Source organism: Delphinapterus leucas, chromosome 3, assembly GCF_059928025.1.
Source record: "Delphinapterus leucas isolate spDelLeu-1000000601 "Yukka" chromosome 3, BTC_Dleu_Yukka2, whole genome shotgun sequence".
Classification (NCBI taxonomy): domain Eukaryota; kingdom Metazoa; phylum Chordata; class Mammalia; order Artiodactyla; family Monodontidae; genus Delphinapterus; species Delphinapterus leucas.
The window spans coordinates 6,872,627-6,897,772 of NC_143131.1; the positions used below are offsets into that span (position 1 = coordinate 6,872,627).

At 48.6% G+C, this 25,146-nt stretch overlaps 1 protein-coding gene across 1 annotated transcript in view; it reads left to right on the forward strand.

Annotated features, from left to right (window-relative positions):
- Positions 1–1,892: 1,892 nt before the first annotated feature.
- The window catches only part of UBE2QL1 (ubiquitin conjugating enzyme E2 QL1), a 45,496-nt gene continuing 22,242 nt past the window's right edge, over positions 1,893–25,146 (forward strand). The window contains exon 1 of the mRNA XM_089908664.1: positions 1,893–3,289. Within this exon, the coding sequence (XP_089764790.1) occupies positions 2,519–3,289 (771 nt within the window). The 5' untranslated portion in view covers positions 1,893–2,518. The remainder of the gene's footprint in view (positions 3,290–25,146) is intronic.

Consider the following 25,146-nt stretch of genomic DNA (forward strand, 5'->3'; position numbering starts at 1 on the left):
GGAGACTTTCTCACTTCCACCTCTGGGACTGGGACTGAAAGCCAACCCCGGCAGAAACCCTGCAGTGCAGTGTACTGTCTAGAGCAGCTGGTCAACCTCAGCACAGGGCTTGGGGGCACAGGGACCAGGATGTAGGTCCCAGCACACGGTTGAGCTGGGCTAGCTGCTGAGCTTCTTTGAAACACAGTTTCTTTACCAATAAAATGGGTCAGATAAAACCCGAGATGGCTTCTGTGGCCGTGAAATGATAAAACATGTAATGCCTGCCTGTCCCCACCAGTGTCACCTCCCGATCTGCTCACATCCCCTCTTCCCATAGGTTAAATGAACTCAGGGTACTTTACAGACAGACCTTGTCATCTTCCTGATCAACCTCTCTTTAAAAATCAGAGCTGGACAGAACGGGTCACAAAAAAGCCCATGAGACCAGGACAACTAGATCTCAGTCAGTTGCAGCCAAGATTTGGTCACCAGCCACTGGTCTTGCCTGGTCTGCTGCACTGCCCACTCCCACCCACTGGAAAACAGCCTCCACGGAAAGGCACCTTTATATATAGTCACCGATCCAGGGGACCACGTCCCAGGGTTGCATGCAATTGCCACAAACCGGCGAGGACTGGCGGGCACCTCACTCTACCGGGAAGCAACTCTAGAAAACCGAACCACAGGCCCGTTAGGTCTGAACTTAACTTCCGCGGTGATCTGAAGAGCTATTTTTCACAGGGAAAATTTTTAATAATTTTAAAAAGTGAAAATGGTAAAGACGTTTAAAAACAATCGTCACGGTGACATCAGAATGAACGCGCTCTGCTGGTGAATTTAGAGGCTCCTCAAGATGAAAGCCAAACCAGGAACAGCGGTGAAGTTTGGAGTCAGTCCATGGCCATTTGGGTTTTCGGGGTGATTCCTCCTATATTGCGGGGATCATCACCGCCCCTCCCCATTGCGCAGCTGGGCCACAGACACTAGACTATGCGCGGCGGCGCGATTCCTGCAAACGTTGGACTCTTCACGGCTTCCCTGGTTGTTCCAGCTTCTGGGGCTCTGAAAGTGCTTTTTGCTTGAAATTTCACCAGATAAAAATAAGTTTCAATGAGTTAAAGGCAGAAAGGGAGGGGAGGGATGAAAGCGTCCAAGTTGAAGGAGGATCCCCATCCCTTCCGCGGCCGGTCCCGAGGTTACCCGCGGGTACCGGGGACTCCAGGGCCGCAGAGGGCCCGCCCCGCGCCCTGAGCGCCCACTGGCGCCAGAGTCGGATGCGTTTCCCCGCAACCTCTTGGAAATGACTCGAAAGCCAGTGCTCCGTGGTCCCTTCCTTCCCCTTTTGGAACACAGGGACCCCCTGGCGTGGCGGAGAGGAGAGGAGCCAGGCCAGGTCGCAGGGGTGAATTCGCGGAACGGTCATCCTTTAAAGTCGGGACTCGAGGGGTTCTTTAGCGGGTTGCGGAGAACACGCTTCCCGCATCCTCCTCCCCAGGCCCTGATTCTTTGATCAGTCCTTAGGAGAGCACCGGTTCCGCAGACCCCGGTCCAGGATTGCGGTGTGGACACCAGGCTCCATCTGGTACACACGGGATCAATAAACAGGTTGCTTTCCATCCTTCTCCGACGCCCCTTCCCCTCCGGATTGCTCCAACTAGGTTAAGTGAGGTCGGAGGCTCAGGCCGGGGTTAGAGCCTGGATCCCGGGCAGAAGGACCCGGAGCCTCTGAGACCCTCATTAGCGCGCGCACACACGTGCCCCTTCTCGCCCTGCTCCCCACCCTCGCTCCGCTCCGGCCGGCCGGTCGGCTCCGCGCGGCGCTACCCCGCAGCCCGGCGCGCACCGATGTCTCCCCCCAGCGGCCGTGCGCGTGTCGCCGCAGGAGCCGGGCGGCTGGCGGGCGGCGGGGAAGCGGCGCGGCGCAGGAAGTCCCGCGGCTCCGCCCCGCGCCCCCCTCCCCGGCCGCCAGGACCGCCCCCTCCGCGCCGCGCTCGGCTCAGACTGAGCAGCCGCCTTTGCAATGTCAGCAGCCGCGGCGGCGGCGGCGGCGGTCGAGGCCCCGCGGTAGCGGCCAGCGCAGCACGGCACGGCGGGCGCGCACGGCGCGAGCCCGCGGCCGCCTCGCTGCCTTCGGGGCGCTGCGGACGGCTCGGCGCGGCCCGAGGCGGCGCTCGGACTCGAAGCCAGCCCGGCTGCGGCCGCTCACAAAGGACCGCGGACACCAGGCTCCGGGGGGCTGCGCGCAGGGACCGGCCGGGGGACGGCCCGCCGCGGCGCGTCCCCTCCACGCTTCCCCTCCCCGGGCGGCTGGAGCCCGAGCCAGAGCGGGCCCCGTCATATGACAGCGGCGACCCAGCGGCCGGCGAGCGCGCGTGCTGCCCGCTCGGCTGCGCCACGGCCGCCGGCGCCAGGGGGGGCCCGCGCCGCGCCCCGCTGAGTGGTCGCCGGTCGCTGCCGCCCCGCGTCCCCCGCGCCCTGGCTCTCGGGCTCCGGGGGCAGGAGCCGAGGGGAACCCCGCGCCGGCGCCAAGCCTAAAATGGCCACGCTGCTCCGCAAAATCGGGCTCATCCGCCTGCACAACCGGGACACCGAGGACCCCAAGCATCACCACAACCACCGCGGCGGCGGCGGCGGCCAGCAAAGCGCGTCGCTGCGCGGCAAGGGCGGCGCCAAGAGCGGCGGCCACAAGCCGCAGCAGCAGCATCCCGCCGGGGGCGCGGGCGACGCCAGCCCCGGACCCGGCAAGGGCAAGGGCAAGCGCGCGGCGGAGCTGGCCCAGCGCGACAAGCCGCCGCAGCCGGCGGCGGGGGCGGCGAGCGGCGGGGGCCCCCGGGAGCGCGCGGCGGGCGCCAGGGCGGGGCCGGGCCCGGCTGCGGCGGCGGCGGCGGCGGGCGGCAGCCTGGTTCCCGCGGCGCGCCAGCAGCACTGCACGCAGGTGCGCAGCCGGCGGCTCATGAAGGAGCTGCAGGACATCGCGCGCCTCAGCGACCGCTTCATCTCCGTGGAGCTGGTGGACGAGAGCCTCTTCGACTGGAACGTGAAGCTGCACCAGGTGGACAAGGACTCGGTGCTGTGGCAGGACATGAAGGAGACCAACACCGAGTTCATCCTGCTCAACCTCACCTTCCCCGACAACTTCCCCTTCTCGCCGCCCTTCATGCGGGTGCTCAGCCCGCGCCTGGAGAACGGCTACGTGCTGGACGGCGGCGCCATCTGCATGGAGCTGCTCACGCCGCGCGGCTGGTCCAGCGCCTACACCGTGGAGGCCGTCATGCGCCAGTTCGCCGCCAGCCTGGTCAAGGGCCAGGTAAGCTGGGAGGAGGCCGGGGGCGCGCGGGGCTGGCCCCTCGGCGCTCTCGCTCCTGGTGCGCGCGGGGCTGTGTCTCTACCCCAGCCTGCCAAGGGGAGACGTTCCCGAGCGCCTCCGCTTCTCTTCCCTGAGCGTTTTCTTCTTTCCCTACTTTTCCATCCCGTCTCTGCGGGTCTCCCGCTTGTTCCCGGTCGGTCCCCATCTCTCTAGAATCCGCTCTCTCCCTCTCCGCACACCCTCCTCTCTTTTCTCTTCTGCTGCTTCTCCCCTCTGGCTCTGCTCCTCTACCCTCTGCCCTGATCTCCTGACCCGCTGTCCGCGTGTGCCCCTCCCTCTCCTCCTCCTCCGCCCCCGCCCCAGGCTTCCGCTCTCTCCCCCTCCCCCTCCCTCTCCCGTTTACCCCCTTCTCCTTTTCCTTGGCTTCTCCGCATCTCCTGACCCCACAGTCTCCCTGAGGGTGGAACTTCACGTGGACTTAGGAATCTAAGTATCCGGCCCAGTTTATTGCCCCCTTCCCTGCCACACACGCAAAGTTTCCCCCCCCCAACAACAACTCAGGGGGGCTCTGCAGGTGGGGGGCTCTGCAGAGGGCCTGCTGCCTGCTGGTGAATCTGCTCCCCTGCTCTGCCCCCTCTTGACCAGCATGTAGCGCAAAGGTGAAAATTTTGCTCTTGAGAAATTTCACTGGAGAGGCAGAGGTGTGGTTTGAGTGTGACAAGGCCAGATGACCTCAAGGAAATGCATGGTACCTGGCTCCTTCCAGGACCATCACCTTCTGGGTAGTTGTTCAAGGTCTTGGTCTCTCTCAGACCTGTTTCTTCCTTCCGGGTTACCCCTGCCCCGGAGGGTTAAATCCATTATCAGAACTAAAGATTTTTAACTAAATACTGAAATCAGGGGCAGGCTTGGTGCCTGAATCATCTCACCTATTGCACCAGACGGCAGCTTTACCAAAAGAAACCCCAGAGAACTTGAGAGCAGAGAATGAATGAATCTTCTGAAATTTGTCCCCCCCCACCACCAGCTGCAGGCAGAGGCATGATGGTTTTATCTTCCCACATTATATGCTCCTGATCATGTTCAAGTTGGTTGATGTTTTCCCAAATCGCTATTGAACATTACTTAATAAAATTATAATTTAATATGGGCGTCTTTTAGATTTATGAAGAATCCCTGTTTTGTTTAGGAGTCCCAGAATGACCTCGATTTGATCTTTCTACAGCTAGCATTTCAGAAGCCATCAGTCCCCTGTCACCTGCCTCTGTCCCTTTCACGGCAGGATCTTTCACACTAATCAAATAATGCTTGTTCTGCCAATTTCACTAGAGGTGGAGCCCCTGGGGTTCCAGGCAAATCGCATTGTGACTCCAGTGGAGAAAGGCACTTAATTCTTGACTGAGGTCTGTTGTTACCAAGTACTATCTTGCTAGTCCATCTTTTCTGGGGTTTAGCTTCCGCTTATTTCTCGCGTTCGAAATAGGAGGGACGTGGCGGCTCTAGAAAGGTGAGGTTTAATGCTTTAACATCAGAAATTCAGTCTGAAGCCTGTGGTTCAGCGCTGGCTCTGATGTGAAGAGCCTGTGATTCGATACCAGCCACGGGGGTGGGAGAGGGTCCCGGTTTATGTTATTATCAGGATTTATACAAATGATGGGGAAAAATATTTTGCAGAAATGCTTCTGTTATTTTTTCTGAAAGCACTGCTAATCAGAACTCTCTGGAACACTCTCTTACCTTCTTTCATTCTTCACAGAGATGACTTTGGGGATGAGGGGCAGAGGAATATCATTTTGCCTTATAATCGCAGAATCATAGCATTTAGATTTGGAAGAGATCCTCAACCACAGCCTGCATTTTGAAAGATGTAGGAAAGTAAAGATTTCAAATGAGAAATAAGGACTTTTTTTTTAGGAGAGATATATGTCAGTAAGTTAAGTGTTTTCCATGTTCACATGAATGCTATGATTGATAGTTCTCTTGGTGCCCCTGCCCTTCTATTAAATTAGGCAGGTCCTTGTGTATATATGTCTTTTCTTTGTAATCCAAATTGAGAATCTTCATACAGTCAGCAAGTCAGAGACCTTATTGTTGAAAGTAATTATCAATATTTTTATTTATTAATTTCAAAATCTTACTTAGTTGAACTCAGGGCCCTCCATCTAGCATATTGTGTTATATCACTTATTCTAAAGTCTAGTTATGAAATATCTGAAAGGGAGGTGAGTACTCAGCAATTTATAAAAATACCAATTCAGTTTCTTTGCACTTTTCGTGCTGACTTCAACATCCAAAAGAGAGTCGTGTAGGATATACACAAACAACTCGAAATGCAGTGTAAGAACAGGAGGCATGAATGTTCATCAGTGTTTCAGGATTCTGTGCAGGAAAGGATCCTAATAGTGTCTCAGGGCCCTCAGTGTTATGGTGCCTTTCCTGCTTTTGTAAATTTCCTACCTACAGGTTGTTCATTGCACTTACTGCAGTTACCGAATTATTTCCGTAGTTGAAGGTAGTTAAAGGACTTTGGGAAAGCAATCAAAATACCTGATTAGGTATTCAAAGAGAATCAAGAGTGCTACCAAACCAATGATTACTTTAAAAGGCAGAACCGTTCCGTTCTAGTTACATTCCTCCATCTGTTGGCACTTTCGTTTTTCTTAAGCAATGAGATTAGAAAAGGCTCGTTTTCCTCTTTCATAACTACTAAGTGTAACTTTCTGAATTGGGGATATCCTAAGTTGATTTTGTTTCTCTGCCTTTAGAGAAATCATAAAATACTTTTAAGGGTTTCATTGGTAATATTAAGAAAAGATCTGCTTAACCATTTTGTGTATAGTATTAATGTTTGCGTTTATCTCATGGTGTGACAGATTCAGTCATTTCATGAGACCTTTACCTGACTTTTGGGGCCCATGTTATCAAAATCTCTCTTGTGCTACCTTATGGATTGTGGTTGTTTTAAATTAACTTAAAACTTTCTTGTATGATATATTCTTTGTAGAGATAATGACATACATACCTTGCCTATTTGTTTATTACCGAATCCTCTTTTGACTACAAAGAGACATTTTAGGTAACTCTTGGATCCTGCAATTAAATGAAAACTCCCCGTACCTGGGAGGGTCCTGCCCAGGCTGGGCCTCGGCGTTCACTGGCATGTGTACCAGGTCTCGCACCTGGGCTGATTGATGATGCAACAGAGACCCTCTCCTTGCAGCTGTGTGACCAGAAGGCACCCAAAAGTAGCTTGAGGGCGCACTAACTCGGGGTTCTACTTTCACATCACGCCTCCTGAGTGTCCCCTTTTTAATTAGTTAGACATCGCCAGGGGCAGGGAACCAGACGACACTTGGAAGACAGTTCCTTACTCCTCCTCTGTCCCCTCAGTGCCAACCATGCGCCTCAACCCAGCATGAGGACGATGTGGCAATAATAGCAGTGGCATTTACTGTTTGCTCCATGCCAAGCTCTGGGCCAGCGAAGCACTTAGGGTGTTAACCTTACCTGATTCTACTGTTTCCATGGTCACTGTACAGGTGAGGAAACCTCAGCTCCACGCGGTCAGGTGAAATTAATGCAGCCTCGTGTTCTGACACTAGCAATGAGTGCGAGCCTCTGAATACCAGTCCACATTAGTAAAAGTCAGCGACGGCAGAGTCACACCCAGGCCACCTGAGCCCCTGGCCGTCTCCAGCCAGTGGTTGGCGGTGACCGGTGTGATCATCATTTGTGTCCACAGAAGACAGGTACACAGTCAGCTGTCAGCAGAAGAATGAAGACAACAGGACTAAAACACCTTCAGTTCTTAGTGTTTGAATTAAAAATTGCTAAGCGATTCCGGAAGAGTTATGTTTCCTGACAGCACTAGTTTCTGGAATTTTTGAACACAGAAAGCTGGTAGATGTTGCCACGTGTCAGTGTGTGATGAAGAAGTAACAGGCTCTGCAGATCAGCTCTGTTTGACGATAAAGTGCATCTCTGAGGTCGACTTTAGGGCTTAAAGTGTTCTGCACCATGGGTGTCACTGAGAATCTTGCACACGGGCGCACACACACACACACACAGCCTGTCTTCAGAGCCTCTTCCAAAGTACTAGGCCTGGAAATAGCTTTTTACTTATGGCTACACAATCTCCAGGTCTTATCAGAAAAAAGTAATGAAGATAAACAGCCTTGTGGGTTCCTAAAGTTTATTGGCTTCTGGACTATTATAATTCACACAACGTTTTTGAAAGCCCTGTGTGAGTGTGCTAGGGCTACTGTCACAAAGTCCCACAGACTGGCGGGCTTCAACAACAGACATTTACTTCTCACAGCTCCAGAGGCCGGAAGTCTGAGCTCCAGGTGAGAGCAGGGTTGGGTCCTTCTGAGCTCCAGGCCTCGGCCCTTGGCTTGCAGACGGCCATCTTCTCCCTGTGTCCTCACGTGGTCTTCCCTCTGTGCCTGTCTGTGTCCTAATCTCCCCTTCTGGTGAGGACACCAGTCATATTGGATCAGGGCTCCATCCTAATGACCTCAGTTTAACGTGATCACCTCTGTAAAGACCCTGTCTCCAAATACAGTCACCTTCTGAGGTGCTTGGGAATAGAACTCCAACATATCAATTTTGAGGGATCACAGTGCAGCCTATAACAAGCCCAAACAGGAATTTCTTAACCAATCCAACCTCTTATTTCTCTAGAGGCTATTGCTGGTTTGCAAAGTAACATAAATGATGCCCATCCGTGTGAACACAGGACCACACCGAGGAGACCCCAGGAGGGCCTACGTGGAATAGAGAGATGGTGGCCGCTTTAAAGGGAAGCTGGGAGAACCTAGCGTGTGAACCGTGACAGCCAGGGGGTGGGTCCTGCCATGTGACTCACCGAGGAGAGTGGATTTGTGGAGGAGTCTTATGAGTCAACCGTGTCGTTGTGTCCTGTGCCCATGTGTAGGTGACGGAGGTCATTACCACACAGGATGACTCTGCAGCTTGAAGTCTCCATGTACTCGATGGTTCGGAGAAAAAAATAGCTTGTTCTGGTATCAAGTGGGACGGGGCAGGAGGACGCAGACAGGACTCTGCATCCTAAAAATAGTGCCGCGCCAACTTGGCAAGCTCCCACGTGCCCGCTCCCTGGCGAGTCTGCTCATCCCAGGGCTGACGGTGCAGTTAATAATAGTAGTGGCTTACTTTACCCAGAGTTGTAAACTTTTGAGAATCTAAAGTTACAAAAAGAGGATGCAAGTGCATTTCTGTTTACTTTTCTGATTTATAGTAAAGGGTGTGAGAGGATTGTTTTCCTTTTTAAGGGTCAGGAGAGTTTGGGGGGGGGGTTGGTTGTTTGTTTAATGGAAAGTGCCAACATGAACAGTAAGTTGAAGTTTGTTTTAACCCAGAATCCTGCCCTTTCTCATCCTCACGAACAGGTGTGTGTGAGTCCAGGTTTAGAAGGAAGGCAGCCTCAGTGGTACCACTCTGGGGACAGCTAAGGAACCAGCCAAATGGCTTTCATGGCTTTTTTTTTAAAGCAGCCACAAATAGTGGGTTCTTTGAGCCACATTTCAAATCTCCTGAATCCTAGATTTTTGCTGTGTTGATAGGGTCGTGGGGAGATGGGGCAGAGGATGGGGATGACGTAACTCCTTTCCTCTCTTTCCTTTGCTTATGGCTACACAATGGCCGGTGGTCCTCAGCCCCAGGTTAATTAGATGCTTCCAGGAACCTTTAAATTATTCCAATGCCAGGCCCTTTCCTCAAAGATTCACACTTCTTGAGGCTAAGATGAGGCCCTGGTAGAGGCCTGTTGGAAAATCTCCTACGTTGATTCTAACGGACAAACCAGGGTTGGAAAAACCACCCTGGACCAGAATTACTCATCACGTCTACCATCTTCGGTACACCCTCCCACCAACAACCAGAACAGGGAGCTTCAGGTGATGGTGGATGTAATGAACCCCTTACCTTCCCCCCTCCCACCTTGATTGGACTCACTGTCCTGTATCCACCCCGACTAGCCCTCTGGAAGCCCTCCTTTTGTAGAGGAGCTCATCATACAGCCCAGTCCTTCCTCCCTGGACCAAGAGGGAGTGTAAACCCTGAAAAAGGAAATGTGCTCAGGAGAGTTGCTCACCCCCGGATCAGACACTGTTGTGAGGGCTTAGGTGCGCGGACCGCCCAGAACTGTGGATAATTAGCTAGTTCACACAGCACAGGTACTGAGTGTCCACTCTGTATCAGGCACACACTGGGCACACGTTGGTGAATCAGATTCACGGAAAGTGCCAACCACGGAGAACAGACTGTCTAGTAGGGATAAAGTGCAACCCACTCACATTTGTCTGTGATGTACCAGGCAGCTCCGCAGTTATCGCTTGCTTAGTATTTGTGTGAGCGCCCATTCACTGGTGCAAGTGGCCTGGACACCTGGCAGTGGCCTGTGGGTGCGCCAGGGACTTGAGAGAGATGGGGTCCTGGGCTCAGCAGCATCTTCCAAACTTCTGGGTGACGTTCCCAGAAGGAATGCTCATTGTTACGTGATTGTAACACTGAGGGTTAGCCTGTTTCTCTAATAATAAATAAATGGGAGGATCAGGCATTTCCCAAAACAGACAAAGGAGCCATTGTAATGGCAGAAATATTTCCAATAACATCTACGCTTTCCTACCCAAGGAGTCAGCAGACTAAGATAAGGTTTAATTGTTTAATTCCCCATCGTCACACACTTTATTCCTTCTTTCCTTCCTTCATTCGGGACCCGTTTGCTGAGGGTCTACCATGACTTGGGCACTGAAGATGCATGGTCTTCAGCACTCCTGTGGCGACCTTCCCCCATTCTGTGGGTCACCCCTGGTCCTCTCCGCTAAGGGCAGGAGGACCAAGGCCCCCAGATCGAGAACCTGTGGGGAGGAAGCAGAATTGGGACCAACCAGGTGGCAAAGGCTTGGGAGAGGAGGGCGGGGCGGGAGTGGGGAGCCGGGAGGAGCGCCAGAAGGTGCCCTTCCCCACCTGGCAGGCCTAGGTGTGGTCAGGCAGCAGACTAACCGGGCCTCCTCGGTCACGTTCCCAAGCCTGGCTTTTCCTCTCCTCCCTGCCCTCCTGCCTCCATAGAGGCTTATCATCCCCTGCTTGGATTCCTGGGATGCCCCTGTCCAACCTCTCCATCCCTTTCCATCCTCCCTGCTGCCACCTTCCTGGGTCCTCTAAGACGCACACCTGGCTTTCTCACACCCTTGGTTATGACGGGGACAGAATACATCCAAGCGCCCAATCACTGCCCAGCCTAGGTGCAACTCTTCCACCTTCCACAGCCCCCAGGAAGCCCTTTTCCCACCAGCCCCTCCAGCCACAGCACACAAGCAGGTCTCCACGTTTGCTGAGCTCACAGGTCCGCCCCCATCGGGAAAGCACCCCCTCATGCATCAGTCGAGCCCTGCCATCCCTCAGAACCCTGCCGAGATGTCTTAACTCCTGCAGAAGGCCCCACAATCACTCCTCCAGTAAGGGCATCGGCTCCCTCCTCTAAACACCTCTGCGTTGTCTGGAAGGTGTTCATTTCTACTCTCATCCAGTTAGACTGCGTGTACCTATTTCCAGCTCTGTTTCCCCTTCCCCTCGCCCAATGCCCAATACATTGTATGTGCCGAATAAATGTGTCCACTGTGCAACTTTCACAACTGCACACACACCCCATCCCCTCCCCTCGTCGCTATTTGGAATACGGTAAGATTGTGAACTTACCAGGTGCTTGCCGTGGGCCAGCTGCTGTGCAAAACGCTTTAGTGGGTCATGTGATTAAATGCTTTCAACAGCCTACGGGGTGAGCGCTGTTGTTATTCCCATTTTACAGAGGAGGAAACCAAGGCTCGCTTAGCCTGGGGAAGGCAGAGCCCTGCAAATCTGCGGGTTGGGGTCTTCGGGAAGCCCCTTCCTCCAGTGAATGCCTGAAACTAACACAGATGAGCTGCCCACAGTGGCCACTGTGATCCCTCCCCTCACAGAAGTGCTTGTTTTTCCTTTGATCACCTTTATAATGTATCCTATGAAGTATCATAATCTTAGAGAGCTCATGAAAGACAAAGTTTCTCTAACTGTAGGATCAACCAGTAAAATTACATAAAGCTTAAAGGAGGTTGGCTTATTTCATAACTAAAACTAATCTAATAAAACGTGACTTTGAATTCTGCTGGATTGAATTACAGTGATTTTTGTTTTAGTAATTTTATTTAAAAGGGGATCCCGGCATCTGCCTTTTCATTGACAAGAGAGATGGATGCCTCTTGGTTATTCTCGCAGATCCGAGAAGAACCAGAGGCCCCTTCCTGCCACCTCTGAACCCCAAAGGCCACCCCAAGCATCTGGGGACATCTGAAGACCCCTCCTCAGAATAATGCTTTTAAACGCACAAAATAAAATTCATAGGCTTTCAAAGGAAAACAGTCATGCTTAGAAATAGTTATTGCTATTTTTAAAAAGTGATGAACTTTTAAAAATAAAATATGAAACTAAAAAGCATGGCTTTATTAACACATTTAGTATCAAGGTCTAGTTACTGTCCTAACTGGACATAGGAAGGGGAACTGATGACATTTCAAGTTGTCTACAGTAACTGTCATATGATTTTTAAATGTCTGGGGTTTCTGTTGGTGACAAAATCAAGGCAATGCTAAATCTCTGCTTTGTTACTTCCAATCACAGTTAAATGAAGTGCTGGACTACAGTTAGGGTTAATGAAAATAAAGACATTTTTTTCCATCCAAGTTTGTGTTCCCTGGGGATGCATGGCCCCAAGAACCCCAAGATGGTAGATGGCTCTAAGTGTTGACAGCTGTCTTGGGAAAAAACTTAAAGTTTATCATGCAGCTTATGGCCAGAACCTCTGGGAACGAGGTTTAGGAGCCCAACATATAGCTCAGTCCTACGGTGATCTTGTTGGGTGGTCACAAAAATCACAGGGTAGCCTCCTCTTCGCCCTCTCAGAACTGCCACCTCTCCTTGTGGACTCTTGTCATCACCTCTGTGGACTCTCCATCATCAAGTCATTTTGCACCATCAGGTGTCAATTTCAGATAAGAACCGCGATCATGTTATTGACCAAGCACAGATCTGAGAGCTGTTTTTTCACCTCTACAGCCTTGCTCTCTAAGAATCCTATTCGTTAGCAGTATCTTTAAATTAGCTTAATTTTTTGCTGCCGCTAAGTTAGAAAATTACATAGAAGAATATAATTATTTCAAACATTTACCTTTATCACCTCTCAACGCACACATTGATACTGTTCCATATTGTTGAGATTCTTTATTAAAGAACACGATGTTCACTTGAAAATTTTTGAGCCACCATTTTGTTTCAAGATGAAAAGCCGGTTCAGAAATCAAACATAAAATTTTTTTCAAATGCTGTGGATTCCATCAGTTATCACAGGTCACACAGAATGAACACAGATTTCCTCAGTACATCTGAAAGAGAATTTCACCGAGTCAGTGACCCTTTGCCTGACTGAGACCTTTAGGAAAGCTTTTTTCTGTAATGAAATTCAAGAGAAATCTAGTTGAAATGTTTGACCTGCATACGTATATGTGATATTTCGACAATTGGAGGCTAATCAACAAAGAACACCAATCTTCTCTTATTGCTTAGCAGTTAAGGCCCTGAGCATCTAGGGTAAGTCTTCCTGCATTTGGTAGGAAAGTGACTAGATGTCTTCAGGGTTCTTTCCAACTCTTAAGACTTAGATGAATGCAGCCAGCATTCTCACAGGGAGCGGGAACAGTATACGGTTCATTGGTCCTCCAGGATTTTTATGCTGTTTTTGTTGTACACTCACTGATTTCCCCATAGTTTAGCAATATTGAAGTCTGAAATTCGACCTCTGAGATCACTAGAGACATGAAGCATCCTCCTTTCCCCCGGGGTTCTCAGCCTGCAGTGTGTATCATTCTGAGAAAGGGTGTTATCTTCTTCGTGGAAGTGGAGTCTGTAACACTATCTAAATCAGTGTGTGGGCCTGGGTGGTGTTGCCATAACTACCACGTTAGGTTGGTAAAGTTTTCAGCATCGTAGTCAGCAAATAGAAACGGTTCTACCCCAGCACTGCTCAGGTTGTTTTTTTCACATTTACGTATGTCTCTTTTTCCCACCTGTAAGCTAATCATTTGGCTGTCATCAGATCTTTTGACTGAGGTCATTTCAGTCGCCCTACCCTAAGAAAAACATCCAATCTGCAGCTTGGCCCTGACCATGTACCACTTAGAGTCTCAGAGGCTGGCTGGTCTCCCCATTCAGATAAGGATGCACCCAGCAGCTGTTGGTCCACACCTGATTTGATTGCCTCTGGGGCCAGGATGCTGCACAAGAAGAGGTGACCCTTGTTTAACCCTTTCAGGCCATTTGAAGAAAGGATAGATGGTCTCACACCATCTCTGTGGCCAGAAGAGCCCCGGAGACTTCAGAACTGGGTCTTGGTCAGTGCCCAACCCAGAAAGACACCCATGGCCCTGAACTCTAAACCCAAGTGTGGGAGGAGATGTATGAAGGATGCAGCCAATGGCAGGATGTAAGAGGCATGGGTCTGCATGGAGGAAGGAGTGAGGGTGCTGCCAGCAGGTGCTGAATGTGGGTCTGTGATTGAGGTGGGCAAAACAGACCCCCATCCTGGAGCAATACTTGCATCCACTGTTTGCTCCTTACAAAGCACTTTACCTGTGTGGTTTCCTGGAGGTCCAAGACGGCGGGGAGTCCAGCTGGGGAGCCAGGCAGGCTGGCAGCCCGGAGGGCACAGCAAGTGCCTGTTTTCTTGAGCTCCCAAGGGCAACGTGATTGAACCAGACCATCATTCCTCAAGTAGGAACTAAGGGCTTAGTGAGAATTTCCAAGGGGCATCTTCTCTCCCTATTGTCTCATTTTGTAGCATCATTAAGTAGAAGTTGTCAAATATTCAAGTCTGAAGGACCACTAACTAGAAAGAAGACAGTCCACCCTGAAGGGCTGGACGGAATGAGCTTGTTACAGAACTCGGGGAGGTAAAAGAACACCCTTGCTAGTGTGCATTCAGGACATAACAAGCCTCGTCCAAAATTCCTGGGGACAGTCCCCATAGAGTCAATGAAAACTTACATACTGTGCCATTAAATTAAGTTGCCCCAAAAGGCTGAGGGAAATATTAAGATTTCTTCTGCAAGGAAATGCTTCTGACATGTCTGCCTTCGAAACCTACAGTGAATTTTGTAATTTGTTTGGTCTTTAGAACAATGCAGTGATACTAACTAGTCTTATAAGTCAAGCGTAGTTTGAGTGAGTGATAGAAAGAAGGGAGAGTTTTTCATAAGTAATCTTACCTTTCAGACATATGAATGTCTAAATCATCCATTTATTTGCTACTTAGTATCTTCCTTTCCTTTTCGTGTTATTTTCTTTACATAATTACAGTGAATATTGGTGCATTGTACCCAATCTTTATTTTCTTCATTTCTTGCCAGTCTCATTTATCCCACTACTTTCTGCTACTCTTCTAAGTTAGTAAGTCACAATATTTACAGGTCGGTAGCATTTCAGAAAATTTTTCAGAATGTTCTAGAAGGTTTTACTCTGAGGTTGGGTGAGTGAATCCTTTAAAATTATTTCTTGCAAACCTTGAGCATGTACCATGTGTTAAATTTATAATACAGTGATTCCAATACTTTTTTTACTTAAACAATAAGACTTTTACTTATTACAGATTTACTTATCTAGTTTACTTATTACAAATCAGAGCCATGTACAACAGAGAGTCTGGGGAAAGAATACGGGTTTAGTAGTGACTGGAAGGGAAAAGAAAGCCATCAGTGAAGAGGAGGGTAGTGTTTCCTCCGAGCTGGGCCTTGGGTGGGGTGCCCCTTCATTTCTCTGCACTGGCGTAAACTGCAAAATTGTAGGCCTGCAGTGTGGCCATTACCTGCTCCCACACTGCCCGGCCCTCAAGCCATGGTCAGGCCATAGAGACTAGGTGTCAGGCCTTGATCCAAAGATCTCCCCAAACCTAGTTAGGCTTAGCATTTGTGCTATGATTTTTTTTTTTTTTTTTTGTGGTATGCAGGCCTCTCACTGTTGCGACCCCTCCCGTTGCGGAGTGCAGGCTCCGGACGCGCAGGCTCAGCGGCCATGGCTCACGGGTCCAGCCGCTCCGCAGCATGTGGGATCTTCCCAGACCGGAGCACGAACCCGTGTCCCCTGCATCGGCAGGCGGACTCTCAACCACTGCGCCACCAGGGAAGCCCTGTGCTATGATTTTATGCTGAATTTTTGTTCCAGAATATGCTAAGGTTTTTTTTTTTTAAAACAAATTTGTGGAATCTTGGGATTAAGCAGAGCTGGGGAAACACATAATCCCAGATTTCAGTGATGCTTATTGAGCTGTGATAACATTGGCATTTCCTTGCCATGCAAAGCAAATTCTGTCCCCAGTATAACATGGTTTAAAATCCTGTGCTAGGAACACCGAAGCTACAAGAGATTTGAAATCCTGCACCACACAAAATTCCAAAGTCATGGTGGTGAGTTGTCTCATCAATGAAAAAGAAATGGGAAATAGCCCCAGTCAGTTCCAGTAGAACTGTTAAGCACACAGATTCTCCGTTTGTTTGTTCGTTTGTAAGGTTCTGAAGTCCTTTATCAGAAGTAGCTGATTTCACTCTCTCATATGTGAGGGTTCTTGTCCACTTCTGGCTGCTTTTCTCAGTTACAGCTGGACTGGACTGGTTATGTGGAGGTCGGAGAGAAAACAAACTCCTACCAGCCCTCCCTGGGGCTCAGAGGGTCTGGGGTCTGGGAAGGCCACCTTTGCAGGCCTCACTGCTGGGCTGCACAGCCCTGCCCCGAGTGTACACACAAGCCTCCGGTCACAGCCAGTGGGATGCTAGCACCTCCCCAGGAGGAGCATCTCCCCACAGAGGGAGCAACTCCCCATGGGGGCAGCAGTTCCCTGTAGATGGAGTGCCTCTCCTGGGGTGGGGGGGGAGAGCAATTTGGTGGGGCTCCCAGGGGGCGTGTGGGATCCAAGGGGACTAGCCCAGCCCTTGACCCTAGTAGGCAGTCCACAGCTGTTGTAGAATGAAGTTGAGTTTATGACCTTCAGGTACCGCAAGACCATGAATCATCAAAGAAAGATTAAGGGTGATGGGTGCACTGTAATTGCAGTGTCGGGAAAATGGACACTTTTAGCAACAGGCACTCAATCAAGATGGTGTTTTCTGGTTGATGCTAAGTACCAGAATAATTTTACCCTCTGCACTGTGACCATCCCATGTGATTTAAATTTTTTGTTTTTCTCTAAACACTGAATTGATTGATCCTGGTGTCTTAGTAAGTGAGAATTCATTTTATGAGGTTTTGTTTTTGATCATGTGCCCTTGAAATGTCATTATTCTATTTGCCAGAAAATACACCAGGGGGACACTGGATGGAGGCTGGTGTTTAGGGTCCAAGAGACAGTGGGTGAGGGTCCCTGCCCACTGTCTTCAGATGATCAGTCCACACGTAGGGTTCCGTCATTATTTTGTCAAGCAATTTTAATATGAAAGAGCTTCCCTGTAACCACCTCTTTTGTTTCTCTGTCGTCTTATCCTGATTGGAGGTTTCCGTGTTGCCATATAAATTCATTCTCTCCTCCCTCCCTCCTTCCATTCAGCTTATCGGAGCCTGTAATGGCCTATATTATTACTGGAGGGCTCACACCTAGTCAGGGTGGCTAAACAGACATTAATTTCTCACAGTCCTGGAGGCTGGAAGTGTAATATCAAGGTGTCGGCAGGGTGGGTTTCCTCTGAGGCCTCTCTCCTTGGTGTGTGGACAGCCGTTTCTTCCTGTGTCCTCACATGGTCATCCCGTCTGTGTGTGTCTGTGTCCTAATCTCCTCTTCTTACAAGGACACCAGTCAGGCTGGACCTGGGCCCCCTCTACTGACCTCATTTTACCTTAATTACCTCTGTATAGACCCTGTCTCCGAACAGTCACATTCTGAGGGGTTAGGACTTCAACATACAAATATTGGGGGACACAATTAAACCCATAACGGATTCTTCCTTTCAAAGCGTGTAAGTTCTAGCCATTTGTTTTCCTCTCCTGACGTTGACCTCCGATTCCGCATCTTCCCGTCGCTGTCCCTGTACCTCCAGGCCCCTTGACTGAGTGACCAGACGTTTCTCATCTAAGCAGCTCCTGCCACATCCACACGTTCTCCTCATCACTGTTAGGTTTCCCACGTCTCTTCGTTTTTCCTGGCATTTTCAGAATCTTTCTTTTCTACTTTTCCCCAAAGATGGCAATTGCCTTTGCTTTGTCACGCTTTCCTTTTCTTCTCCACCTGAAGGGTTTCTTCTGGCTTTGTTTGCTGTGGGCTTCTCCCCCTACTTTTATTAGAGCCAGTGATCAGGGGCTCCCCGTCTTCTCTGGCGCCCTCCCCCAGCTCCCCCTTTATCCCTGCATGCCTTGTGAGTTTTGCTCCACTTTTCCACGTCACAGCTCCTGTAAATCTCCCCATTCCTGCTCCCACGTTGCTCCTCCCGTTTTTCCGCGGTTGACCGGAGTGTTCTTTTCTTTCCGTTCTTTCCAGCCGTCACTGTCTCCCGCACCCGCGTCCACACTGGAGCAGCCGTCCATCCTTTTGCCTCTCTCTGGTTCAGGGTTCCCTCTCCTCCGCTTCACCGGGGTTCTGTGCCTTCTTCTCCTCCCGGTCATCTCAGCCCTGGGGGCAGGCGGCTGAGGAAAGGAATGCTTGCTCCGTGCATTTTCCTGGGGGACTGTAGACCAAAAGAGGACTCTGGGCAAAGCCACGTTGCAGAGGGGATGGTGTCAGGCAGGCAGTGTAGACATGCCGGGTGGACCTAAAGGGAGAGATGCTGATTGGTTGATGATTATTTCAGATGATGGCTTGGGATTCAGTGATCCTGGAAGGCCGCACTAATGGACCAGTTGAGGTCAAAATTATAGTGAATATGCTTTAATCCAATTGATTTTTATGCTGATACACCCAAGTTGATGCATGTTTTTAATCAAAAGTGATTTTTATCATTTTAGATGTCTTTAGATGTAGGAGGCTTTCTGAAAGCCCTCATTTCCATTCTTATGGTATTTTATTCATTCAATTTAGTTACGTGAGAAAACAGTTCTTCACTGGTAAATTTATTGATCATGTCTGAAACAAGCACTTAAGAGTTTGAGGGATACATCAGATCGCAAGGCTTATCAGGGAGAACAATTTTATTCAGCCATTTGCACTGTGCATGCATTCTTGTCTTATTGAAAAGTAGAGGAATTCATTAAAATATCCCACAATATCTCCACCAGCCTGAGAACAGGCTAGGACAGCCCTTCGTGATGATTCCCGGCAGAGGCAAACGTGATTTATACACACAGCCATCCCCGTCTCCTTCCAGCGTCCTTGAACTCCTCTTGTTCAGCTCCGGTCCACCTAAAGGATCCCTCCTATCTCTGGTCCTCTTGGAACCTGGAATTCTGTAGAGCAAGACAGGCTTGGTTTTATCACCAGCCTTGACAGAGGACAGTAGCACTGTTTGAGCCCTTCCTGCATCTCTTCAATCACAATTATGTTATTTCTGTGGATCCAGACGAAATGCATTGCAGATGACACTCAGCATCTTTGCCACGATTGATTGCCAAGGCCACCTGACCCCAGATGTTACTTGAGTGGAGGGATTTTTCCACAAACTTCACAAATATCAGAGTCTAACAAAATGTCATGAGACTGAGCCCTTAATACATATAATCCAAGGTTTCTTATAAAATAAAAATGCATGTTTAAAGTTTTAAGGTAATTTTCTTATTCAAACAGCATACACTTAGAGGTTTCATTTTAATTTCAGGATGATATCGCTGACTTTCACAGGATCATAATTAAAATGATCGGTGGGGTTTTTTTCTTCCACTAAATGCATTTAACCACAAAAAGCTAATTAAATGAGAAATAACAAATAGGTTATCTCTGTTGCTACTGACTTTGATCTTCCCCCATGATGATAATGATGTATTAGAGAAGTAGATGGCTTTAATTCGGTTCAATTTAATTCAGCCATTGAGTTGGAATCAAATGCCCTTCTGCAATGAAAGCTCCATACTGTTCTCCATAGTGGCTGCACCAATTTGCATTCCCACCAACAGTGTAGGAGGGTTTCTTTTTCCAGGAGACATTTTACGATAGACACTCAGGTAAGAGCCCACATTGGTCCATGGGCATCACAGGCCAAAAACGCCAAGGGGAGCCGAGGTGCAGGTGTGTTTCTGTGCACCAGCACTGAGTCCAGAGACTCGAAGGTCCTTAGAAGGAAGCACATGGTGTAATGCCTTTGTCCCTTAAATGCAAGATGGTCCCTCAGAAGACTGTCCTTCCCAGAGGGCAGTCTGGGAATGGCCTGTGTCCCCTCGAGGCAGGGATTGTGATGAGCTGGTTATAAGATGCTATTACAGCTTTATCATCGTCATCATCATTAATTTTTTCGATTCTTACCATGACTATCAGGGGCGCAGGATTTCCTGGAGGGGCCACGAAATGCATAGATTTTGTGGCAGTGTACAAAATGTTAATGTTGTATGTTATTCTGTTTAATGTGTAAAATTTTTAAGTTTTTTCTGATTATAGAAAGTAGTACATGCTTATTGTACAAAATTCACGCAGTACAAGAAAGTACAAAATAGAGAATGAAGAGATCCGGAATTCCACCTGCCAGAAATAATAATTTTTTACACACACACACACACCACACATACACATACACACACACACACACACAATTACACCAGTGTAACAACTTAAACAGTAATGGAATTATGCTCTGCGTGATGGTCTGAAGTTTGCACATCTTTTCTCGCCAGTGCACTGTGGATGTCTGAATATTAGGTCAGCTGATCTAGATCGAGGTCACTCTAACAGGCCACAGAGGACTTCCCTGGTGGTGCAGTGGTTAAGAATCTGCCTGCCAATGCAGGGGACATGGGTTCTATACTGGTCTGGGAAGATCCTACGTGCCACGGAGCAACTAAGCCCATGCGCCACAACTACTGAGCCTGAACTCTAGAGCCCATGAGCCACAACTACTGAGCCAACGTGCCACAACTACTGAAGCCCGAGTACCTAGACCCCATGTTCCACAACAAGAGAAGCCACTGCAATGAGAAGCCCATGCACCGCAACAAAGAGCAGCCCCCGCTCGCTGCAACTAGAGAAAGCCCATGTGCAGCAACAAAGACCCAATGCAGGCAAAAATAAATAACTTTATAATAAATAAATAATTAAAAGCCCACCGAGCACCCTGGGTGTGGAATCGTGCATTCCTGATCTGTCCTCTGGGCAGCTTTCCCTCTTATCTTTCCTGTACATCTCAGTCACTCACTTGCGCTTCTGTTACCATGAAAGACACTCCCAGAAGTGGGTCACTGGATCAGAGGGTGTGGACACTCACATATTGATGGGAGAATGTTGTCAAATTGCCTGTCATCAAGGTTATGCCAGGTTGCATCCCATCAACAGCATGAACTAGAAGCCTCCCCCCACCTCAGTAACTATTACTCCAATCGTACTTCCTAATCTCATTGACGAAACAGATCTTTTATTTTCTTAAACTCTACACTTAACTGTCTCCCTATTTATTTATTTATTTAGTCTGTGTATTTGTGTTTTTTTTAATGGAAGTATAGTTGATTTACAATGTGTTAGTTTCAGGTGTACAACACAGTGGTTCAGTTATATATATATATGTATATACACGTGTATATGTGTATGTATATATATATATATATTCTTTTTCAGATTCTTTTCCCTTATAGGTTCTTACAAAATATTGAGTATGGTTCCCTGTGCTATACAGTAGGTATACAGAAATGTGTATCTGTTAATCCCAAACTCCTAATTTAGCCCTCCCCGCCTTTCCCCTTTGGTGACCATAAGTTTGTTTTCTATGTCTGTGGGTCTATTTCTGTTTTGTAAATAAGTTCATTTGTATTTTTTTTTTTAGATTCCACATGTAAGTGATGTCATATGATATTTCTCTGTCTGGCTTACTTCACTTAGTATGATAATCTCTACATCCATCCATGTTTTTGCAAAAACAGATCTTATTTTTAAACGTATGTATTTCTTATTTTATTGAGGTATAGCATCTGTATTCATTTGCTAGGGCCACCATAACAAAATACCACTGACTGGGTGACTTAGACCACAGCCATTTATTTTCCCACAGTTCTGGAGGCTGGAAGTCCAAGTTCAAGGTGTGGGCAGGGTGGGTGTCCTCTGAGGCCTCTCTCCTGGGTTTGTAGATGTGTTTCCTCCGTGTCGTCATGTGGTCATCCCTCTGTGTGTGTCTGTGTCCTAATCTCCTCTTCTTATAAGCACACCAGACCTATAGGATTAGGGCTCACTCTAGTGACCTCGTTAACCTCAATTACCACTGCAAAGGCCCTATCTCCAAGTAGGGTCACTTAGAGATTAGGGCCTAGATCAGCTGAGGAAGACCTGATGGGGCGAGGACCTGCTTCCAAGATCACTCACATGGTGTTGGCAGCGTCCAGGGGCCTGGTGTCTGCTGGCTGGGGCCTCCCCTGTTCCCTGCACCTGGGCTTCTCTCTGGGCCAGCTGGCTTCCCTCAGAGGGAGCTGGTGAGAGAACGAGAGAGAGCCCAAAAACACAGAGGCGTCATCTCAGAAGGGGCATCCCATCTGTTCTGCCATAGTCTGTTCATTAGAAGCAAGTGACAGGTCCTACCCACACTCAAATCACAGGGGCATGAACACCAGGAAGGGGATCATTGGGCCCAACTTAGAAGCTGCCCATCACAGGATGGGCAGTACTTGCTGGTTTTGTCAATATGGCCTTTTTTTTTTTTTTTTCTTGCGGTACGCGGGCCTCTCACTGTTGTGGCCTCTCCCGTTGCAGAGCACAGGCTCCGGATGCGCAGGCTCAGCGGCCATGGCTCACGGGCCCAGCCGCTCCCCAGCATGTGGGATCTTCCTGGACCGGAGCACAAACCCGCGCCCCCTGCATCGGCAGGCGGACTCTCAACCACTGTGCCACCAGGGAAGCCCCAATATGGCCTTTTTTGATTACATTTTCTAAACATTTATTATTGATATATAGGAAAGCTATTAAATTTTCATATACACATGATGTATTTACATAGATATGTATCAACTTACACCTCATTTTTACTGTGACTTTTTCTTTTTGCCTCAGGTGCAGAGAGAATTAGGTTAATCATGGCCCACCAGTCTTTCTCTCTCTTCTTTTACTGAAGAAATGATCGCTAATTTTGAAGTAGTTTCATTCATCCATCTTTTCATGGCAAGAAATGTTTGTTAAGACCCATTTCCTCACCCTATGTCACAAGATACACCCCTATATGATCTTCCGTTGGCTTTATAACCTTGGCTTTATAACTTTACCTTTTGCATTTTAAGTGTAATCCATTTGCTTTGTGTGCCATCAGGTGGGAGCCCAGCTTCTTCATGTACTGAAGAACCACCTGGCCGTCTTCCACTGTCTTACTTTTTTGCCATTTTTATCGTGTACAAGTCCCATACAGATGGGATTCTCTTCCGTTCCACTCATCTATCTCCCTGCTCCTGCATGAATATTATTCTGTCTTAGGAATACGGCCTCCTAGTCTGTCTAACAGCGGGTAGGTCAAGACCTCCTCTTTGCTCTTCTCAACTCTTTGTGGATCATTCATGCTCCATGTGAATTGTTTTCAATTGTTTGTCAAGAATTTTATCATAGTAGTGAGCTCTTGTTTCTGCAAGAGAGCATCACACATCACACATCACACATCACACATCAGTATCACACAATGAACGTGTGTTTCCTGCACACACTCTGATGTGGGCTGGTGGCCCTCTCCATCTTGTAGCATCTCCATCTGGAGCATGTGAAGCAGATTCACAGATTCCCAGCAATGGAGGCTGAGGATGGGTGAGCACAGCAGCTCTTACTGCCCACACTCAGAATGGATATGCCCACTTCTCACCGTCCACTGGCCAGAACTAGCCACACGGCCACAATCTGATACCAGGGAGGTGGGAATGTAGGAGAAGCATGTGGCTGTTTCTGGAGAACCAATGCTCTCTACCACATCAAGTTCCTCAAAAATAGCCATGTCTCAGACTCATCAAATTGTACACATTTAAATACGTACAGCTCTTTGCATGTCAATCATACCTCAAAGTGGTTGAAAAAAATTGCTAAGCCGTTAGGATTTTCTGCATAGGCAATTGTATCATCTACAAATAATGAGGTCAACAGAATATTGCATCCCATGGCACAGAAAACCTCTTAATACCATGAAAGGCAGGCAAGCAAAGCCAGAGAGAAACGATTATTTTTGCCGCTTCAAATATCAAGATTGAATAAGCTTGGGCTTCCCTGGCGGTGCAGTGGTTGAGAATCTACCTGCCAATGCAGGGGACACGGGTTCGAGCCCTGGCCTGGGAAGACCCCACATGCCGCAGAGCAACGAAGCCCGCGAGCCACAACTACTGAGCCTGCGAGCCACAACTATTGAAGCCTGCGTGCCTAGAGCCTGTTCTCCGCAACAAGATAAGCCCCTGCAATGAGAAGCCCGCGCACTGCAAAGAAGAGAAGCACACGCACAGCAACCAAGAACCAATGCAATCAAAAAAAATAAAAGAAGGATTGAATAAGCTTGATTTTTGTATATTTGAATCTCAACACAAGCCAACATAAATATTACATAACAGAGCCAGGAAGCTTTGAAAAATTACCCTTTTACCATTTAAAATATCACTGCAAGATATACCTGAGATTAACTTTCCCATTACTGGGAAAAGGGCAGTTTTGCTGATTTACTCCTTCACTCCCTTTGACGTGTGATTAGTGCCTCCAAAATAAACCCTCCCCCAAATTATTGACTGTAAACATGTCAACCCATTTTATGAGGTACTTTCAGTAAAAGTGAAAGATTTTACTTTGAAGTTTGTTTTCGGAAAATGTCGACTTTGTTAAAGATTCCTATTGGAAAGCTCTGATCAGAACTGGCGTGCTGGTTGGTTTTGATCCCGCAGGGCTAATATTGATGTTGGTCTGTGCTCACAGTGTCTGGCTGGTACCATCCACCACCGCAATCTGTGACTCCGTGGAGATCACCCATCCAGCATGGAACATTAGTTCTTAGGCTGTTACTAATGAGGTGCAAGCAGAAGGCAGTATGGTGGGAATGGGGTATACTGTGGTCAGATAAGGTTGGGATATCCTGGCTTACTCAGAGCCATTAAAACTTCTTAGAGCCAATAACATGATGATATTTCTTGTGAAAGTTCAGACGCAGTTCTACGATGCAAAATTTGGCATCGTGGGTTTCAAGTCTAATTCCGGCAATAGTTGCTGAGGCACACTTCCGTTTACTACCTCTGCTGCCACAAAGAAGTGATCTGCCCCTTCATTCTCCACTGGATCATTTGCCAAAGGACGAGTGTGTCCACCTCCCGGGTGAGGATCAGATGAGCCAGTGTGTGAAATACCGTATGGGACAGGTTTTGGGAAATGGCAGCCCATGTACTACCTTTTCTTTGGAATTCTGGCTGGGACGTAAAGGAGCCTTCAGAGCAGTGCTGATAATCCTATAAGATTCCTCATTCCCTCCTCAGGGAGTGTGCTGGTGCACACGCTGGGTGCCGGTTATGTAGTTGTGTGATGCTTTCATTGAGGCCTTGGGTACCCAAGACAGTGAGTAGAGATGCCATAGCCTCACATGTTCATCCTGACACATAATGAGAAGTGGTTTTGTTCACCTCCAGCCTGTGCCCTATGTTCACAGGCATATGAAAACAGGTGACTGTGGGAATAAAATACATAATCATAGCTGACCTGAATTTGCCTT